This window comes from Melanostigma gelatinosum, assembly GCF_949748355.1.
Source record: "Melanostigma gelatinosum genome assembly, chromosome: 6".
Taxonomy (NCBI): Eukaryota; Metazoa; Chordata; class Actinopteri; order Perciformes; family Zoarcidae; genus Melanostigma; species Melanostigma gelatinosum.
The window spans coordinates 29,491,144-29,512,298 of record NC_136639.1 but is presented as its reverse complement, the minus strand read 5'-3'; the positions used below and the strand labels follow the sequence as shown (position 1 = coordinate 29,512,298).

Below are 21,155 nucleotides of genomic sequence, written 5' to 3'. Positions count from 1 at the left end.
GCTAAAATATCTGGTGGGAGGGGCTACACACGTTCACTTCCGCAACAACTGTGATCAGAGAGGTAAAACACAAAAGATGTTTACTCCTGCCTCGTTTTACACTTAACTCTCTTTGGAGTGCATCTCTTAATTCATGGGATTTGTGTGAATGTGTCCGGGAACACTTTACACAGATTCCAATTACAAATTTGCCGAGCGGACGCGGAATTCCAAATTATAGGATAAGTGTGAAACGTCAAGTCTAGTTTTAAACACATCGGGACGCTGGCTGAAAATGTGAGAGTATGAACTCCTTTTTCAATGTCACTGAATTCCCTGCTTCCACGAGCAGCTTTGTGTGTACATCGAATGCGGATGTATTTGTAATGTACTTCTATGCTGCCTCTGCACAGATAAACGTGGCTGTCAGAGCTGCCAAGTCGCAAACCTCTTGTAGCAGAGACGATCTTTGATACCGGTGTCCACTTCTTCACTCCAATGTCCATTCCCTCTCTCTCAAACATAACTTGACGCAGTTGTACAGGTGGATGCCGTCTCTTAGGGGAACCCCGTGTACGTTGCTGTGTATTTGTAGTGAATAGAGAGACTATATTGATGTTATGTTCACGTGGACACCTGGCTGGACAGTAAGGGCTTTAAGAACATGGGCGCGTTCGTAAGCCTGTAACGTTACTTACGTAGCTAATGATTAAGCTAGTGCAACATTTACTGGACAATCATTGACAGCTCAGTGACGTCTCACGTTTAACTCCTTATTGTAGGACTACTCCGTGTTTTGCCCCCCATTTTAAAGTGCCAGTCAAGACCGGAAGTGCACCCTTCAGAATAAAAGTAAGTGGAAATGAATAATCAAAATATTACTATTTGGTTTTGTCATTTCAGCTTCTTCCGTGGGATTTTACAATAAAATAGAATGATTTCGGGCAGTGTTTGTCATTGTGTCCACTTGAAGTGGAGTTGTTATTGAACACCGGTAGTGCTTGTGATAACTTTGTGTGTAACTCTGTCCTGATCACCAGTATGGGCGTCAAAGTAGCTGTGAGCTGCACCGTGTTGTACGTCCTGCTGGACGTGATTGTCACCACGGTCCTGTACACACACGGATCACACGTGGGCGTGTTCAAAAAGGAGGTCCTGAATTTACACATTCTCCAGTCGGCATTGGACCTCTGGGGGACTGTGCTGCTCAGAGCCTCCCTCCTGCTGGGAGCCTCCGTAGGGGTCTCGTGGAATAGACGGGACGGCCCGCAGAGGGTCGCCAAACTCTCCACCCCCGTCGTCTTCATCTCCCTGATCCTCATCACCTACGCCCTGACTAAGTTGCTGATGCTGACTGAGCTAGAGCCTCTCACCCAACGGCCCTGGTCCCTGAGCCTGATATGTTGGACTTGCGCCTCCTCTCTGTGTGTCGTGCTGCTCTGGAGACTGCTGGGGAAGGAGTCCCAGTTTAGTCCCAACGGTGACAGCAGCAGTGGTAGGGGAGGACGGGGCTGTAAGGACACTGAAAGGCTGCTGGGGGCAGCTGGTGAGGAGGAGCAGGAGGTTGGCTGTGAGAGGAAGATGGAGGAGGAGGAAGAGGAGAAGGGGACAAGCCAGGAGAAGATCGGATCTGGGGCGACACTCGGACGTCTGCTGACCTACTGCAGGAAGGATGGTAGGCTGCTGTCTGTAGCCGTCCTCTTCCTCCTCATCTCTGCCGTGTGTGAGTGTCCTCGACGTAGTAGCATTAACCCGTCCAGTGTCAGGATGTGCAATAGCTCAACAGCTGAGTACTGAGCCCACACGTAATGACTGTTACTCATTCCAGATTACACAACAGTTAGCTCCTGCTCTCATCAGGAGTTCAATGTCAAGATTAAAGCATTCAACTGCTTTCATTTTTTCCCTCCTTATTTCGGTGCTCCATAAAATGTCACCTCGCCCTCAATGCGACTCCCTAACAGAGTCAATTATGAGCCTTTTAACAATACCTGCAACTCACTTTCATTACTTTTTGACTTTTATTGTTCTTAGTCTGCGTTATTTTATCAATTAATCATTTGGATATTGAAATATCAGAAAATAGAATAAATGTCAATGTAAGGGACATTCTTCTAGATCCCAAGGGGGCTTTTTTCTGATTTTTTTTTTCTTCTCACGACCCAAATAACTAAATGGTTGACAATTCATTTTTTTGTCAATTAAGTAATTGATTCAGTGACTTGTTGTTTCAGCCTGACGTTTAACCTAATTGTATTGAACATCAGAGGTTATGATTGTCTAAGTTGTCCTGAAGCATCTTAATAATTGATGACCCGTAGGAAAGCTCATTCCACGTACGAATAGTCAGTTCCACAAAGACCCCGAAACACCTGTGTGTGGGGGTGTGTGTGTGTGTGTGGACGGCCCTTCCATTACATTTGGGCCCCTCTCTTTGAACCTGCAGGTGAGGCCTTCATACCGTACTACTATGGGGAAGCAATAGACGGCATCGTGGTTCACCAGAGCATGGAGTACTTAGCTAAGCCTATGATCATACTGGCAGTGCTGGCCTTAGCCAGGTGAGTATCCGAAGGTTGTTTAAGAAACCAAATATTGATATCATGTTCGTAACTCACATTTGATAATATCGTGTCAATAATCAGCGCTTCTTCCCTTAATTTAAAGGCCCAGTGTGCAGCATTTCGGGGGGGGGGGGATCCGTTGACAGAAATATAATAATGTTTACTTTGGTAATTAATTGCCGGGAAATAATAATAATAATAATATCTTTTTAGAATGAGCCATTTATGGCTACATAGGGAGCGAGTCCTCTTCGCAGAGTCCTCCATGTTGCACCACCGTGTCCTACGGAAGCCCAGAACAGACAAAACAAACGCGTTTTTTGTGTCGGCCACCGTAGTTCTCCAATGCGCTTGGCACACGAGGTTTCAGTTTGGTTGCAATCTGCAACCTCGCCGCTAGATGGCGTCAAATCCGACACACTGGCCCTTTAAATCATTATATACATACAGTTACAGACTTTCTCCACCTCCCTACACTTTTATATTTTAATCTAATTAATTTGACTGACAGATTTATAATATTTTTATTTTGCACATTTTCTATAGATATCGCAATAATCGTGTCGTGAAAACCTGATATCGGAACAGCCCGACTTTTGATGTTGAGCATTGTGTGCATTTTCAAACTAAAACAAGTTGCCTGAGAGAGACACTTACAGATCCACAAACGGTGACACGGGTATTTGTTTACACAAAAGTAAACTAGGATTCTACTGTTTTCTTTATCGTAACAGAATTCATAATTGCTTTGGCATTTTGCCATCGTTGGGTGGCACACAGAGGAGGGGGGTCAGGAAGGAGAGCGTGATGATATATAATAACATGTGGCTAAGCCGCTCCACTAGATTGATAGCCGCGACGTCCCTTATGCCAAACCAGACTGGAATGCCTTACGACACCTTCACCCTCTCCTCAGTTCTCTGGCGATGGGGGTACGCGGCGGAGTCTTCACTCTGATGTTTGGCAAGTTAAACCTCCGGCTCAGGAACCATCTCTTTCGAACTCTGATGAGGCAGGAAATTGCCTTTTTCGATGAAAACCATACAGGTGATATCGGAACACTATACATCCATCCCTCCTGTATTATTGATTTCTCCCCTTGTATGCCGCAGGGGGCGGGGCTTCTCCGACAAAAGGGCTGCTCTTTTAATGTTGTTACCTGCCCGCATCACCCTGCAGGTGACATCATTTCACGCCTGTCGGCCGACACCACCCAAGTGAGCGACCTCATCTCCGTGAATATCAACATCTTCCTGCGGAGCGTGGTCAAGGGCGCCGGCTTCTCTATCTTCATGTTCGGGATTTCCTGGAAGCTCACACTGGTGGCCGTCATGGGCTTCCCTTTCCTCAGCCTCGTCTCCAAATTTTATGGCGATTACTACAAGGTGAAGGAGATTCTTTTACGTCTGCGTTTCATTGGCAGATACAATCTAATTTGTATTTGTGACCTCTTTTTTTTTTCCTTCAGAAATTGACAAAAGAGGTGCAAACGGTCCTCGCGGAGGCCAATAAGGTGGCGGAGGAGACCATATCGGCCATGAGGACGGTGCGGAGCTTCGCCAACGAGGGCAAGGAGGCCGACTCCTACTACGGCAAGCTGTTGGTCATGTTCCAGCTCAACAAAAAACAAGCCCTGGCCTACGCTGGCTACGTGTGGTCCAGTTCGGTAGGTATCGGCGGTCGGCCCCTTCGGACGAAGACGCAGCGCTCCAAATCTGTACAAATACTGGTGATTCATTCATACATGCGTGTCACAGTGTGGGCTTGTGTGTTGTTTTTTTCAGATCTCTGAGCTTGCTTTAGAGGTTGCTATCCTCTACTACGGCGGCCATCTTGTAGTAACCGGTCAGATGAGTGGCGGTGCCTTGATATCTTTTTTCATATACATGCTCGAACTGGGGGAATGTCTGGAGGTATTTCATCCGTTTTATTCATTTCTTTCACGCATGTCTGAAGCCACAAATCCCCTCTAACTGACGGTGTGTGCGGTTTCATCTTCCAGAGCATTGCATCGGTGTACACGGGCCTCATGCAGGGAGTTGGGGCTGCCGAGAAAGTTTTCGAGTACCTGGACAGGAACCCCAAACACCTGGCAGAGGGCACAGAGGCTCCAGACACGTGTGCCGGTGTGGTTGAATTTAAAGACATCACGTTTGCCTACCCGACGCGTCCCGACATTGATATTCTCAAGGTGCGCGTTGATAAACTCTGTATAACTCTTCACACGATTCAAAAGTGATCGGTTTGGCTCCAGGCGGGGTCAAGTGTTCTAATTCACTCAGATCAGTATTCGACGATACCAGGGTTAGACTGTTATGTCGCATGTGTTTGCACAAATCAGTGCGAGCCATTTATTTCAAATCTGCATTAAAGGGACAGTCCACCCCAAATGAATCAAAAATACACATTTGTTCTCTTACCTTTTAGTGCGATTTATCAATTTGGATAGATTTGTTGTAAATTGCCTAGCTCTGGCGATATCGGCTTCTCTCCAATATATTGGGAAACACAACAGCAACGATTCGTTCCAGAAATCATGACCTGGTTACTCAAGACAATCATCAGACCTTGTTGCGAGCAGGCACACTGGCGTTTCATTGAAGCACTGCCTCTCGGTCCAGCCTCATTCACGTGAACGGAGGAAGGAGAATAACTTGGCAATTGGTGCATTTTACAACTTTTAGGACCGAATGATTCTGATTCGTATTGGGAAGTAAAATTGACCCTAAAAAATATCGACCCAATGGAATCATGTGACAGACGCGGGAGTTTTAATTCCACCGTTTGGCTTTTTTTTCATGAAAATTGCTTCAAAGTCCAGCTAGGTGACAGTGCAGGATATGAACATAATAGGTGTCCTCCTTGGCTTAACGTTAGCTTGTTCACTAGACGACTCGCACTCAAACATTAGATTAATAAATAGCACTACAGGTGTGAGGAAAAATATGTCTTTTTGATTCTGTCCCTTTTTTAAGTATTTTTTATCTTAAAGCTACGATACAAGGTTTTGTACCATGTCAGGAATGCAGTTGTGGAGGAATCATCATTTTATCGTATTACTATATTTGAAGAATATATGTGATAACATTTAAATTTGAAGATAATAAAATCAGTCTATATGCAAACAATGTCAGCAATCGATTACACCAAAAATATCAGTTGTCCTGTAGCCTTGAACCGAGCACCACGCCCTTCCTTTTTTAAGGTACTGCTTATCAACTTTCTTTTCTGAAGTTTATTTTCTGAATGGAAGGGTTAGGGTTAGTCAATGAAACATTTCACGTTTAATTGGCGTTAAATGTTTTGCAGGGGGTGTCCTTCACGCTGAGGCCCGGGGAGGTCACCGCCCTTGTGGGACCTTCAGGCAGCGGGAAGAGCTCCTGTGTGAGTCTGCTGGAAAACTTCTACCTTCCCCAGAAGGGCCAGGTGCTGCTAGACGGAAAGCCCGTTCACGCCTTGCGCCACGACTACCTCCATTCCAAGGTCCGTCTATAGCAGTGTGATTGATACATGTCCCTGTTAATGATGAGACGACGTGTCGACGAATGAAAAGACCACAACTAATAATGTGCTAGTCTGTGCCTCAGTCCTTTTCAACTTAACTTATTGTAAGTCAGGGTTTTCTAGGGATTTCTAACTTTAGTCGGGAGCTATTTTAAGTGTCTTTCACACATAAACCATCTGTTTGTTTCTGTGTTTCTGCAGGTCGGCCTTGTGGGCCAAGAACCTGTGCTGTTTGCCCGGACAGTGGAGGAGAACATCACCTACGGCCTGACTGACATCCCCATGGAGGATGTGGTGCAGGCTGCCACCAAGGCTAATGCTCACGATTTCATCAAGGCCCTGCCTACAGGCTACGAGACAGGTCATTGTGACAGGAGACAATCGGCAGTATTGTTGATAAAGAGGGGCTGATTCAGATTTTTCCTCAACAAAAAAGGCTAGAAACGTGTCGCCCGCTAAACCATTGTTTTCCTACGGTATGGAGCACCTAGCGTGCGCTGCTCTCTTGCTTCGTGCAACACCTTTCTCTGGGGTTTTTAGACGCGTATAAAAGTTGAAATATTCTCAACTTTTCAGCACCGCTCGTCAATGTCACAAATGACCAAATCAAGCAACTTTACTACTTCTCGACTGACTTCCTGTTTTGATGGCGGTAGATGTTGGAACAGAAATTTATATTTACGATGGTTAACAACTACGGCTGGATATAGTAAGCTTTAAAAATACATTTTAGTGACGTTTTTTCCAGAGACAAAATGTTGCTGTTGATGCTTTTCAGGGGTCTCAAGCATCGAGAAGGGCCCGAATCTCGCACAATGCTGGCAATACTTACCCGAGTCAAAGACTATTTTAGGGTTAGAATTTAAACTGGCACTGGCACAATAGCCTCCCTGCACTGGTCTCGTTCACCTTTAGGCTCAGCGGGATCTTGTCCCCAATAACATCTCAAATATTACTTAGTATTGAAAAGCACTATGGGTACCTACGTACATGTTATTGTTTTATTAACAAAAAGGAAGTGCCTAGTAAAGATGAAGTCATGCAGCTGAGTTATCGCTCCATGTCCTTCCCCAGATGTTGGTGAGAAAGGCACCCAGTTGTCCGGGGGGCAGAAACAACGGGTGGCCATCGCGAGAGCTCTCATCCGCAACCCTCGAGTTCTCATCCTGGACGAGGCAACCAGCGCCCTGGATGCGGAGAGCGAACACATCGTAAGTAAAAAGGCTGCGCTGGTGAACTTTGAGCTGTCTCAGGGACCACTTTGTTTGACCGCCGGCGTCTCTCTGCCGCAGGTCCAGACGGCTCTGAACGACATCATGCGGGAGCACACGGTGCTGGTGATCGCCCACCGGCTCAGCACCGTGGAGAGGGCGGACAACATCGTCGTGATCGACAGGGGCCGTGTGGCCGAGCAGGGGTCTCACGCTCAGCTGATGGCCGGCAGGGGGCTCTACTGCAAGCTGGTGCAGAGGCAGGTTCTGGGCATCGAGACGGGGGAGGAGGTCCTCAACCCGGCCGACGGAGTCAACCGGAAGTCTGGCGGTGGACGGCAGCGGAGGAGACAAAGCAGCAGCAGCGAGCCAGATTGCATTGTGCACTACTGAGATTGAACTGCCGTGTGTGGGAATGGGAATGCACTGCTGGATGTTTTTGAGGGTTTAACAGAATTATTATTTTTTGGACACTCCTGGATTTATGTGGATGAATTCCAGTTGATCCTCAGACTCAATTTACACTACAGAACACTCAAAACACTCCTGAAAACAATATATTTCAATGTATGATAACACACCACAGAGTGTTGGTATTACCACTGGAAACAAATGTCCACGATCACTAACTGATACATCAGCTTCAATGATAGGCTAAATGTTGCAGTTAATGTACTGTAGTACTGGTTGTGTTAATTATTTTAAATCGTCATTACAATCCAGACAGATAAATTGTTGTTTTACTTACGTCTTCCTCTGGATTTTGTTTTGCTTTTATAAGGATTTCACAGTGGCACGTGTGGAAATGTGTTGTTCAATTGCATCATTGGTAATTCAACGAGTGCTGTAATGACTACAAAGACAAGACGGGTGCCTTTGTCTGTTGAATAGACTTCACTACAGAGATATATGATTGTCTGTCATGGGGATAAATCAATGACCAGATGTAATTAATGAAATTGTATAAATCACTAAATATAAACTATATGTAAATAAACTGCATGTTGGCCTTTATGGTAACGCACACAAATTAAAGCTGCAAGCAGCGATGTACGGGCCCTCGCATCTTCCCGCACGTCGGGGGTTCTGGCGGGACCACCAGACAGCGCGCCCAAAAGTTCAACGTATTTTTAATGCATGGACTGTGTGACAGTGGAAATCATGTAGTGCACATATTCCACCAGTTCCTGTGTCCACTATGTGGCGCTAGAGAACACGCGCAAACATGCATGATGTTGCTCTACATCAAATATAGACCACATCATGTAAATATGTAAATTGATGCCGTTTGTCACATAACGCTGACTTCCTGTTGCCAGTAGGTGGCGCTATGACGATGAGTGAAAATCGGCTTGTCGACATCCTCAGGTCATGACTGTTATTAAGTATGACAGGTTTGGGACAGATTTGAGAAAGTCCAGTGGAGATACATCAGCTTGTTGTTTAATGGCGAATCACGTAAAACGGCCGCTACGCCGTTCCATCAAACGTAAAGCTTTTAATAGCAAAGGTCTTTCGATTGTCATGACCAAATTTGAAAGGGAGTGCCGAGGAGGGGTTTGACCCGTTGGGCCCTAGCCCTATTTTTAGGCCTCTGCTCGAAAATTGCATACCCATACTAAAAAGACTGTACATATGTAACTACAAGGTCTATTTTAATAATTTTGATGTTATAATAAAGGTAACACTTGTGAGCACACAGTATAGCGACTAGAAATCAAGGGAAAATTCACACAAAAATCAAAATGGCCAACTTCCAATTAGTTTTTCAGCATGGTTCCAAGAGACATGTCTTCAGATCATCTTGACCAAATTTGAAGTCGATGGCATAAATTCTGTGGGAGGAATTTGTTAAAGTACAACTCCTGAAAACAATGAAAAATGCCTAAAAATGGTTGTATTACTGTATCGCCCCCTAATAATAATAATAATAATCCTTTATTTTATATAGCGCTTTTCTTAGTACTCAGAGACGCTTTACAGGGTTCCATGCACACCATTCGCCCAGTCATACCGGTGGTGGTAAGCTACGTCTGTAGCCACAGCTGCCCTGGGGCAGACTGACGAGTTGTTGTATGGAATGGAAATTTGAGGGTATGTTACAGAACACAATGTGGACATATGCTACAGATTTCGTGATGATAGGCCACATGGTTTTGAAGTTATATATATTGCTGTAGAAGGCCACGCCCCTATGAAGTTCATTGGTTCATATATTCTTAGTGCAATGAGATATCAACAAGCTTTTTGTAACTTTTGATGATATAGATCCAATAATGATCCACAGCCAATTTGGTACCAATCAGACCCAGCGTGTAGGAGGAGTTGGCAAAAATGTGTATATGTAGAGTAGGCAGAGCTGGACATGTGTGTCAAATTTCAAGTAAATCGGACATACTGGGTGAGAGGCTGCCGGTCAAACTTATAGGGGGCGCTAGCGAGCAATTTTGTCAGACTCGAGCACGAGACCGATAAAATATCAAATTTGACCGCAATCCTGATATGCTCGCCAAATATGCTCGCCAAATATGGGGAGTTTCGGGATATGATAAAGCCCCCAAAAAGGCGATTCCTGGACAGACAAATAATAATAGTAATTCCTTCAGTTTCAATAGGGATCTCGCGGCCCGACGTTGTCGGTGCTCGGGCCCCAATAATACCAAATGCTGCATTTAATGTCTCCTCTGTGATGACTTTAATTTACAGATAAGATATTTATTTTATCTTTAAATAATATTCGAATGATTAAAAAAAGATTGGTATGTTTTATTTATGTCATTATAATCTTAATTAGCTGACACCGTCGAATTTGGTCAAATATTTAGATACACCGTGATTTTTTTCCGCAATCGACGCTCGTTGTGAGGTTTACCGGTGAACGCCATATGTCCGACAGCACCTGAAGGCAGCACTGGGCCTGACTCTACTTCCTGTAAGAGAAGCTCAGTCAGCTGTCACAATCTGAGCAGCGAGAGGAGGATCTCAGGCGGAGAGAAGCACACAACCAGAGCTACAATGTCGAGTTTTAACAACAAGTTCAGCGCCCACTCGATGACTCAACTCAACGAAATTCTAGAGGACGACGAAAAATTCACCCAAATGGTCCAGGAGATGGACGAGGTACGTGAAGCGATCGGCTTTTGTAGTCCAGCGTTAGCGCCTGACTCCTTTTTCTCGGTCACTGGTTTTTCTTTCTTTCCGCTCAACCCTTTGTTGTGCTTTCACAGCGTCTCCTGCGGTTCAGTAATGGCTGCTTCGAATCACGTTGAGGATTCTTATCACTAATATGTGTTGTCAACTGAACTTCATTGTTCTGGAAAACAAAATAAGGCACAAGTCGTTAACCTTGGGAGCGGGGCATTGTCTCAAATTGAACCCTCCGAGGGGACAGTTTACGACGTGTCGAAGCTCTTTTACGGTCAGTAGTTGTGGACAAGAATACTTTTTAATGAAGGCTGAGTCATTCTCAGAAAGTATTGAAGCTATGGCCTAGCTTCCTCACACTTGTCAGACAGGTCGTCGCGCCAAACTCCTCTCACGAAACTGCCAATTTCTGAGTGACTGCGCAGGTAGACCGATACCGAGGAGCACGTGACTGAACAGCCGCAACTCCGTTACAACACGACTGAGCTCGGTGGACACCGGAACAATGACTCGTGCTAACACAATAACACAGATGTTCTTCGCTTTTAGTTGCCGTGTCGTTGAATAAAGCTATGCCGAATTCACCAGATTACTTTGTTCATTCTGAATATGTCTAAAGTGGTTTCACACGAAGGAGGCACGTGAGGCAGTTAGCAAAAGTACCATTAATTGACACTTTCAGAGTTCATTGGGCCGTTTCTTTTTCTTTGTGGCTTCGATCCAGCAGCACAAGGAGTCAGCACTTTCCAATGAAGGTGTACCTGCTTTGCACTCTTATCATATCACCAGTCTGATGATGAGCCTCAGTGTTTCCACACACACACCGATAATAAACAATCGCTCTTGGAAAGGTTTTTTCATTTTATTTCCCCCTTCTTTTTTTAATACAGGATTTGCGCTCCAGATTATGAATGCTCCAATCCCTCTGTTAAAAAAAAAAAAAAAAATTAAAAAAAAAAGTAACAAGTCGGATGGTCTGTTCATTGTTTAGTAACGGGGCAGCCATTGTGGTTGTCTGTTCCCTCTGGTCCCTCATTGTACAATGCTGCAAAATGAAGACTCAAGTTTCCTCTTCTCGTCGTAAAGAGGCTGCTGATTGAGCAGCTTGATGACACATTTGTCCTCACGGTTTGTCTTTCTAAAGATATGGGAAGAGGCTCGTGGGAGCTGTGTGAAAAACCTGGCAGGTTCAGTGCAATGATTAATAGTCACTACAATAACTTTCTATTTTATTTCTCGGATGTTTCTCAGCAAAGAATCAATATTATTTGCAGAGAAGGACGTCTTCCCCCTCACCCGGGTTCAGTTTAAATCAAGCATGAAAGAAAAATAAATACTACTAACTTTGCATATTTTTCTGACATGGGGTTGTTTTTGTCGTCTCCTTGTAGATGCAGGAAGTCCAGCAGAGCAAGGAGACGACGCTGGTCAGCAACCGGACCCTGGCAGAGCAAAACCTGGCCCTGCAGCCCAGACTGGATCACAAGAAGGAGGAGCTCACCAAGCGCTACAACTGTCTCCAGGACAGCTTTGAGTCCTACCAGCTCCGCAAATCCACCCTAGGTACAGCAGCCACATGAAAGAGAGAGAAGGAAAAGAAAGCTGTTGATTAGTAAATCTCAGCGGCTTGAGTCTTTAATGTTTTCCAGCCCTTACCAAATTTCAGCTCTCTTGTCCATGACGTCATTGGAAAACCGATACATAGACAAAATGCATGCGGCTTCAAACGGCAAGCTTCAAACAGGAAGTCTGACACAATATACATATTTTACTTTAAATGTAGGTCTCTGCTAGCGTTGGGTTGGTGTAAGTTCAACGTTCAAACACGATTGATATTACAGGGACGCTTTGCAGCTCCGAGCGCCGTTCATTTGCTCACACCCCCCACACTGGACCGGTATTATATAGATATATATCTATCTATCCATCTATCGACCGACCGACCGACCAACTTGATCGATCGACCAACATGACGTTTTCCCATTGACTCATATTGGGAAAGAGACGTCTGTAACTCGGCGGATCGATCGATCGTTGCGAGATACTCCAAAATGCCAGAGGACGGGTGAACAAAATGAACTGAAGAAGCACAAAGACCAGGAGTGTTACCAGCATAACGTTATAAACCAACCTCCACAATGCAGAGGAGGTAGCTAACCGTACCTCATAGACTACTTTATTGCCTTTGCAAGCCCTGTAAAGAAACAAGTTTTACATGCATTGTAAAAAAAATATATTTGGCTGCAAATGTTGTACTTACATGAAGAAAGTTAACCTTTTCATACTCGGTCAGTCATCCTCATAGGAAGCTGTGCTGTTATGTTTTTTTGTTTGTTCTTCTGCATGAACACACACTGAACAGACCGGTTTCACCAGTCTCTCGTGTTTCCCGTCAGACTCCGTACGCTTCCCTTTTTTTCCCACCAGAAGCCCAGCTGTTGCGTTTCTGCGATTGAACTCACTGTTTGGGGGTTGAGCAGGTTCCAGATCTGATTTGCACCTCCGCTGCAAGATCTCATAAGCGCTTGTAGGGCTCTAAGAACCCTTAATAGGCGCACCGTCACAGTACCTCCTCGTGTGTGAAGCAGAGGGAGGGACAACCCTAACCCTAGTATGCGACTGCTCTGCCACGCTGATAACTGTTTGACTTTGCCTTCGTCCCTGCGAGGCATGCCGACTCTGAAACACCTGCTTCCAGTATGTGTAACGGGGGTCTGCAGCCTTTTTGGTATAAAGTTCCAGTTTTTTTTTTTTTTTTTGAGAAACACGTTTAATTATGACACCACATCAGAATTGAGATCTCCGCCCATTATCTGTAAACGCTTATCATGGTCGGGGGGGGGTTCATTCCCAGTGTGCAACGTCATGTCCATGTTGATTTATTTGTCACGTAACTTGCGGCACATCCAAAGTTATTTCCACCCAAATGATGATCTCTTCCCAAACCGAAGTCGTTTCCCTATGAAAGCGGAAGTTTATTTTGAAAAGGCCGTATGCATGTAACAAGCGGAAATTGACATGAGTTGCTAGCTTTCGTAGGAAAATGAGGAGTAACTTTCCATAAGATATCGTACAAACAGTTTTATGACGAAACGTTGCAGTGGTGCACGAGTATAGAAGCTACCTGGATCTCCCGGCCATCTTCTGCATCATGAGCCCATGAAGAAAGCACGCTAGCGTTTCCTTCAGCCCCGCCTCCCAACCCTCGTTCTCATTCACATGACCGGAGGAAGGAAAATAACCATTCAGCTATTAGTGCATTTGTTTTTACAACTCTTACCGGATTATTTAAATATCGGCTATTCCAGTGTTTGTACTGGGAAGTAGCATACGTTTTGCTCGTTGACCTTTCCCTTGAGCCTTCGAGGCTCAACATCCAAAGCCCCTCCTCATACAGGACTCAACACACCGATGCAGCAGTGTGTTGTCAGCAAGCCATGGCTTTTGTCAAATGTAGGTTACTCGGTGCCCCCCCCCCCCCCCCCCTCCTTCGCCCCGCCTCCCATGCACCAGCCGTCCTAGTTGTGGATGTGTTGTGCAGAGCAGCCGAGAGAAATGGAGCCGTCTGACCCAGATGAAGGATCCAGCCTACAGTAACTTGCTGGGTTTTTTTTGCATGCAGTTACCCCAGCACCACTGCCCTCCCTAACCCCCCTTTTTACCCTTCACTGTCCATTGGACTCCAGAGGCCAGAAGGAGGCAGGGGCAGCCCCGTCACCACCATCCAGCATCCACGGCCCACAGTGGGGCCTTTTGTGCTGCCAGGCGAGCTGGTATAAAACAGCCACAGTGAGCGGGAGGGAGTGGTGGGTGGTGGTGGACGGGGGCCGGCAAGGAAGGTGGGAGGGCGGGAGACAGAGGGAGAATGACAGCAAAGGTCGATGTGGATTCATTTACTAAATGTCATGATTTCCAGGCCCAGCCTTTGTGTTGTGGTGTCCCGGCGGGGCTCTCGCTCGGCCAGAGAATCGCAACTTTGTGAGGAGGAATGCTGCTGGAGCCTCGTTACGCCTTGGAACTTTTTTCCCCTCAATCAAAATATGCCAGTGAAATTTGGCACACCACCATGAGTTGGGTTTTTTTGGGGCATCTAGCGCAGACACATTGTTTTAATCATCAGTTGATATGCCAATTTGACAAGAAATCTCTGTCTTGCTAATGGTAGTTTGTTTGTGGAATCCCTCAAAACTATTTTTCTCAGCTCATGATTCGTCATGGCCGTCCAGGGTGGAAGTTATACGTGTTGCATAAGATCTTTTTCACGTTTGTCTCTCGCAGGTCAGACTGCTGACACATGAAACAAGAAAAGTGGCCTAGCTGCTGCTTGTGCAACGTTAATCATTAGTGCTTTGCCGCTCATTGTTTCTGTTCTGTGATGCAGTCTTTCATTATCGGAGATCTTGTTCTTATGGATTCTGACGTGCTAAACATTACAGGGCGAACTGCAGCCAGTTTGACAAGCTTGTTATGTAATTCAGGTATTTAGCTAGTTATTTAAATCTTGTTAAACTGCAAGAGTGTTGGAGTAGCGACGTCGTAAAATCGCTTGAGGTTTAGTTATATTGTTACTTTCTGGCCTTCTATCAGAGAAAGAGGGAATATTCGCCGGAAATATACAGGAAACTTGGAGCAGGAAATGGGTCTGGCACCCCCTAATACTCACCACATCTTCAGGGCAGATGTTTACTGCAAAGCTAGATCATTAAAATGAGATCATTTTACCAGAGAGTTATCACCGATCTTTAGTCCGTACTGATAAAAATGTAAATGAGCTACCGCTACGCTGTTGTTTCCCATTTTTCGTTATTGAAGGAGCCAGTCGATGTTATTGCTCAAGTCAAAGGTGACACACTGAGGTGATAAAGTCGTGACATTTTAACTGCAGCGCTACTTCATTGTTTTACTCAAAAGTAAATGCCGCTCTTGAAGAAAGGAGGTAGCTTGGCCAGTCTTTTTTGCTAACAAAAATATGGCTTTCTTATTGTCCTCTGCCTTTCACACACTAAACCACCAGCACTCATTTAGCATTAGTAACACTTAATGCACCATCAAACATATTAGAAATTCAAATTAAAGCTACCACAAAGAATTTTAATTTGATGTTGATTTTGGCGGTCCCTGTGGTAGTGTTTCCCAACACCAGAGTCCCTTTAGAAAACTGATGTTACTGCACTCTGTGGCACCGATGACGAGCATTAGGAATGACTGTTTATAAAGAGCCATTGTTCTCCGCTGATGGTCTTGCTTACTTATGTAGGTCTTATAGAGCATCAGTATTAATTGAACTCGTAACCAGTTAAAAGTTCCTCACAGTAACTTGAAGCCAGTCACCGGGTAACCCGGTTCTAACATCAGGTTAGACTGTCGTCTCTGCTGGAGTTAGAGAGCCACTCGATCGCGTCTAGGCTTTGTGGACTGACGGTGAGTTGACAGTTCTGTACCAGTGCCATTGGTCTTAGTTGTGCGTGTGTGATCCCCGCCCTAGTCGGTGTTAACTTTCAGCACTGCTTAGGAACCAAAACAGACTCATGTAGGTGAGTGGAAACAAACAAGGAGGCGAGTATTCCCTTTGGCTGCACCTTGTGGACGTTTATTTCCATCCATACAAAACATACACACATTCACTTCCTGCCACCCTTTAACCCCCCCTTTCACCAGGGTTACGCCCCTTTCCTTAAAGGGGCCCCGTGAATTCGGTCGTTCCCTACACTCCCTCCTTTAGAGACACCGCGCCGGTTTCTGTTGACTCTGTGGGGCTTTGCAAGTCCACAGCATACAGAGAGGCGTTGTGGCTGTTCGTCACAGGGCCGAGACGGCACATTTTACAGATCCTGCCTCAGCCTTGTTGTGACAGGCCCATTATTAGTGTTGTTCAGTTCAGTTTAAGTTACTTAAGTTAGAAAAATATTTCATTAATTGAGCCGTTGATCACACTTAATGGAGACTGTGTAAACGCTACACCAGTCTCTTGTGACTGGAGTGTGTTGAAGGAGGTGATGAATTGTTATGTTAAAGTTGTTGTTGCAGCTCTGTTTCACAGACAAAAAGAGCTTTCGTCACAAAAGCTGTCAAAACAGTGAAATAACTCTGATTGTGTGAATGCATAATCACAGTGACAGTGTCTCATTCAGTGAGCATTAAAAGTCACCAGTGCAGCAGGATAGATGATGCAGCTACAGTGCCACCTTTTGGCCAACAGGCGCCAAATTGGTCATCGCCACTCAGACGTCACATGGCACAAAAGCGTTGAGGAGAAAATACTTTGTTGAGTGTAGTATAAGCCCTTCCCACAACATTTGAACACACTTTGATGGCCCAGCTGAAGCTAAACGGAATGCAACATCAAAAATGTGCCAAAGTAACTTTTTTCCGGTTTGGTCCAGAGATGTTCTCTTTAGTTTTAGTCTCTTCTTTAGTTTTAATACTAACAGTTGAAAAGTTGCAGGCCAAATCGTAGTCATTGTGTCACCATCTGGTTTTACATCTGTTCAATATGTGTTCAGTTCTGCTCAGCTTGGGGTCTGTCAGAATAGTGACATTTGTGCCGTTCCTCTGTCTTATTTAACAGACCACAAGTCAGGAAGCTCCTCCCTGGACATCTTGCTGGCCCTGCTGCAGGCGGAGGGAGCCAAAATAGAGGAGGAGACGGAGGTAAGCGTTGCACCGCCCACAGTGGATGAGTTAATGTGTTCCTCGGTGACTGGCGTCAGTAATTCATATACCCGCTGATGCCCTACAAACGCGTCATTGTTCAAATCCAAACAGCAGAATGACGGACTAACTCAGAGGTCAGCTTTTATACCTGCAATAGTGACCTCTCCACGACTGCACATTAAGGCTATTTTAGGTTTAAAAAATAAATAAAATAGTTACGGAGCTGAACATAGTAAGGGGGGGGGGTAATACTCTGAGAAAAACCTCCTTTTATTTTTATACAATTTCGTGATGTCATTTATTAACAGTCCAATGCTGAAGTTTCCCGCCACACGCTATTGGTAGGTCAGCCAAGGGACTAGCATCATATTGGCTGAACTAGCAGGATTTGCAGAAGCGATATATTGATTGATTGCACACACCGGGTCACTCGCGGTAGAATCACTCATTGTCGTGTGATAATAATTCTACGGCAACAAGTGTAGAAAGAAACAATCGAAGCGTTTTTTAGAACGCCATGTGAAGAACAACAACACTACTGAGGATGCGGAGACCTGCATCAAATGAGACTGTGAACCCTTTGCCCCCCCGGTGCATCCTGGGAAGCTTTCCCCTATGCCCACTCCCGGGACAATGCGGCACCTTGACCTCACCGTGAGGATGTTTTGTATTTTTCTTTCTTTTGCCGCTGGAGATCATTGTTGTGGTTAGGGTCACACGGTGCGCAGTGTTAATGTTCCCGGTTTAAATCTTGCCTCAGATCAACATTGCATGTGTAGCGCTGCTTTTATCTTTATTTATTTTAACTACACGTATCAAGTGAAAAGGGATGTCTCCATTGTCTCTCCTTAAAACTGTTAAAACACATCTCTTTACTTCTGCCAACAGAACATGGCTGACTCCTTCCTGGATGGCGACATGACCCTGGATTCCTTCATCGACGGCTACCAGAGCAACCGAAAGCTGGCCCACTTGAGACGGGTGAAGATCGAGAAGCTGCAGGAGATGGTGCTAAACGGTCACCGGCTCCCCCAGGCGTACGTCCCCAACTCCCGATCTCAGGATCTGTCGGCAGCGTCAAAACCCTCCTCCACCTCGTCCCTCCTCAGCGAGGCCGGCAGCGGCTCCTCCCCCGTCGCCCAGCCCAGGAGGAAACCCCCAGTCCCACCGTCCCAGCCGGCCCCGGTTCTAAATCCGGCTGCGACCGCCGCCCCCCAGCCTCCCTCGGCCTTCTACTCGGCATCGCCGTACCCGCCGATTCCTCCCAGGACTGGCCAACCCTTCCCCAACGTTCCTTCCGGCTACCCAAACCACTTCCTCGCTCAGTACCCACCGGCGGTGCCTCAGCGGCCCCCGCCCCGTATGGCCCCGCAGCCTGGCTTCATCATGCAGTAGATGGATAAAGGCAGTTGCCGCTCCAAGAGGAGTGCGTGTCGCAGACTTCACACTACTGGAACTCCTCTGAGAACGATTTATTTTTCCTACGACGTCTGCCTTCCTTGGAATACGACCAATCACAACCCAAGAGGGCAGACCCGCGCTGGCCGGTCTGGTCATGTTCAGCCGAATCTCCGATAATCTCTGTGAATCCGCTCTCACCTCTCGCTCCCGTTAACACTCCCAACAAACAAAACAAGAAGAAGACGAGGTCGGTCCTCTCTGAGCTGGGACTCTCTCTGTCTCCTGCCGGTGCCCACCCATCTCTCGCCTCCCTTCAAAAGTGGTTCCTCAAGCTTTTATGGAACTGTAAGTCATAAAAAAAAGGGTTTGATAAGTCATTTCCACCCGCAGGCATACTAACTTACTGGTAATGTATATGCAAGCTAAGAGAGACCCTAATTACTGTGCAGTAATCCCAGAACCCATTCAGGTGAACACTGCATCCACGCTGTGACTTTTCTTTTTAAAATCTAAAAAATTCACAAAGGAGATATCACATGGAGATATTTGAGTGTCGGCGTCTGTTTTACGATACATAGCGCTAATAGAGTTATTTTAATGATAGACTGATTAACTCGTGTGTAAAAGGAAGGGCTGTGGTTGGCGCGTCACTTTTCCAATATGCGGACGCGTCCTCAAGAGAGTCCAGACCTGCTCGGTCCCAAGATGGCCGACTGTCGCGCTCTGTTCGTCTCGGTGAAAGAAAAAAAGGAGTTGAAGGAGACGATTAGTGGCTGAACTTTTGTAACAAATGACGAGGCCCCGTTGCCTGAAATGAAGGATTTATTTTTCTTGTACAGCCATACAGTACACTTCTGACGTGTGTTGTTCCTCTGTGGGTTCCCGTCGTAATGAAACACTCCCTTTTGGTTTTTAATAATGGCCTTTGTCTTTAATCCTCCTCGATCGGAGACCAGGAGACTACGGCAACCGCTCTTTTGAGTTTCACACTCGAGCACCAAAGACTTCCACTCAGTGTTCAACCTCTCTTTCTTTCTTTTTATGCAAGTGAACCGTGGAACCGTTCCCCAACATATCCATTTGTGACGTCGAGCTCAAACACTCCTTTTGTAAATATGCAAGGAAGATTTTACTTCCGGAGGGACTTGAAAGGTCAACCAGGTTTTGGAGGAACCATTTTATTTTACTCTGGTGTGATTTTTTTATTTATTTTTTTATTTTATTTTATTTTTTTTATTTTTTATTATTATTATTTTTTTTATTTAGTTCTCTCCTCCCAACCGCTGTCGCTGTGCACTGTTTAAGAGCCACAAGTGCCTACACTTGAAGTGACGTCGATGGCGTCCTGCTGACTAACCCGGCCTGTTTCTCTATGCTCAGCTGTTGAGGTTAGCCCCCCCCCCCCCCAGCAGAGCAGTTGGTCCTCCTCCTCCTGCTGCCGATTTCATGTTCACCCAGATGGTAGGAAGAGGCGGCTTCTGACTGTCGGGCATTGCTTCCCCAACGAAGCAGAAACACCGGGACAGAGCGACACACTGACCCCCCCACAGTCGCTGCTATTGTTTTTTTCTTAATTGGTGAAATAACAGGGCTCTGAAATGTTTCATGTCACATCTCGGTGACAACGAGAAGTAGAGCGCAGGACGAACGAAGCACACAGAAGTACAGAAATGGCTGAAGCTAAAACATGAACCAGCATTTCTAAAAGAAACAACTAACAATGTATCATCTGTTTGTGCATGACCTTTGATCTTTGTCCCGTCTGCTGATTCCTCTAACACCTTGTTTGTTGGTGTAGCTGTTGAGCTGCTCTTTATGTTCAAACTGATCCTCTATCCATGGTTTAATATGCGGTTGGTGATATTTTCAGTGTAATGTTGTAGGTATTTACTTATCATCAATGTTTCAGTGGAATTTAATGCTATTTTCAAGTTCAATAAATCTCCGATTTTTGTATCTGCTTTTATGTAGTTGCTTTATGATTGCACATCTGACTTTTCCCTTTCACGTCACTCAGTTGGCTCATGGTTGCATGTCTCATAAAGAGTAGGCTGCGGTTTTGCACTGAGCAATAGTTGTTTGAAAATGAAGCGAGACAGCCATCTAGTGTTCCTGGGGAGATGATGGAGGGTTCAGTACACTGGGGGAGAAACTTGGAAAATCCAGTTTAATGGTGGCAGGATGTGATGTACAGTGCTAAGACACAACAATGTTCCATGAAAATATATCTACATAATACTTCTCTACTCCATTTGTATCCAATAGTAACGGTACTAAATCACTAAAAGCGGGCTCGCGTGTGAGAATGGGCGTTTCTTGTGTGGCGTAAACAAGCTTCAGGTAGAGTCACGTGTTTTCAGCTCTAACCCAATTGAATTGGTGCAGTTAAACATTATGTTTTTGTGTGCTTATTCGATAAAACCTTCAGATACATTTGGGCGAAATCAGGGAAACTCCTGAAACGTTACACAACTACACCTCCGACTGAACGTGACAGACATGTAATCGTGACTCGTCTTGAAGAGGATCGATTCAAAACCACGGTACCGCGCTCATTACCCTGATCGGCCGCACTGAAGACCAGAAATACAGGAAGGAAATGGCAATTCAAAGAACATGATGTCGGGGACGATGGGCGCATTGGACACACCGCGTGCTTTGCCGCTTTAGCCGCAGTATCTCGAGGTGTTTGCCCCTT

General features: G+C 45.6%; 2 protein-coding genes across 2 annotated transcripts; both read left to right on the top strand.

The window, feature by feature from the left end:
• Positions 1 to 343: 343 nt before the first annotated feature.
• Positions 344 to 8,219, top strand: abcb9 (ATP-binding cassette, sub-family B (MDR/TAP), member 9). The gene is made up of 12 exons (XM_079269701.1): positions 344 to 831; positions 1,020 to 1,702; positions 2,426 to 2,540; positions 3,460 to 3,590; positions 3,723 to 3,928; positions 4,012 to 4,209; positions 4,328 to 4,456; positions 4,546 to 4,734; positions 5,853 to 6,026; positions 6,249 to 6,408; positions 7,122 to 7,258; positions 7,340 to 8,219. Exons 2-12 carry the CDS (start codon positions 1,021 to 1,023, stop codon positions 7,649 to 7,651), a joined length of 2,433 nt encoding a protein of 810 aa, XP_079125827.1. The 5' UTR covers positions 344 to 831; position 1,020; the 3' UTR covers positions 7,652 to 8,219.
• A 2,022-nt stretch (positions 8,220 to 10,241) lies between these two features.
• Positions 10,242 to 20,398, top strand: vps37ba (VPS37B subunit of ESCRT-I a). Its single transcript, XM_079269658.1, has 4 exons — positions 10,242 to 10,378; positions 11,794 to 11,965; positions 16,971 to 17,053; positions 17,945 to 20,398. Exons 1-4 carry the CDS (start codon positions 10,274 to 10,276, stop codon positions 18,449 to 18,451), a joined length of 867 nt encoding a protein of 288 aa, XP_079125784.1. The 5' UTR covers positions 10,242 to 10,273; the 3' UTR covers positions 18,452 to 20,398.
• Positions 20,399 to 21,155: the final 757 nt, after the last annotated feature.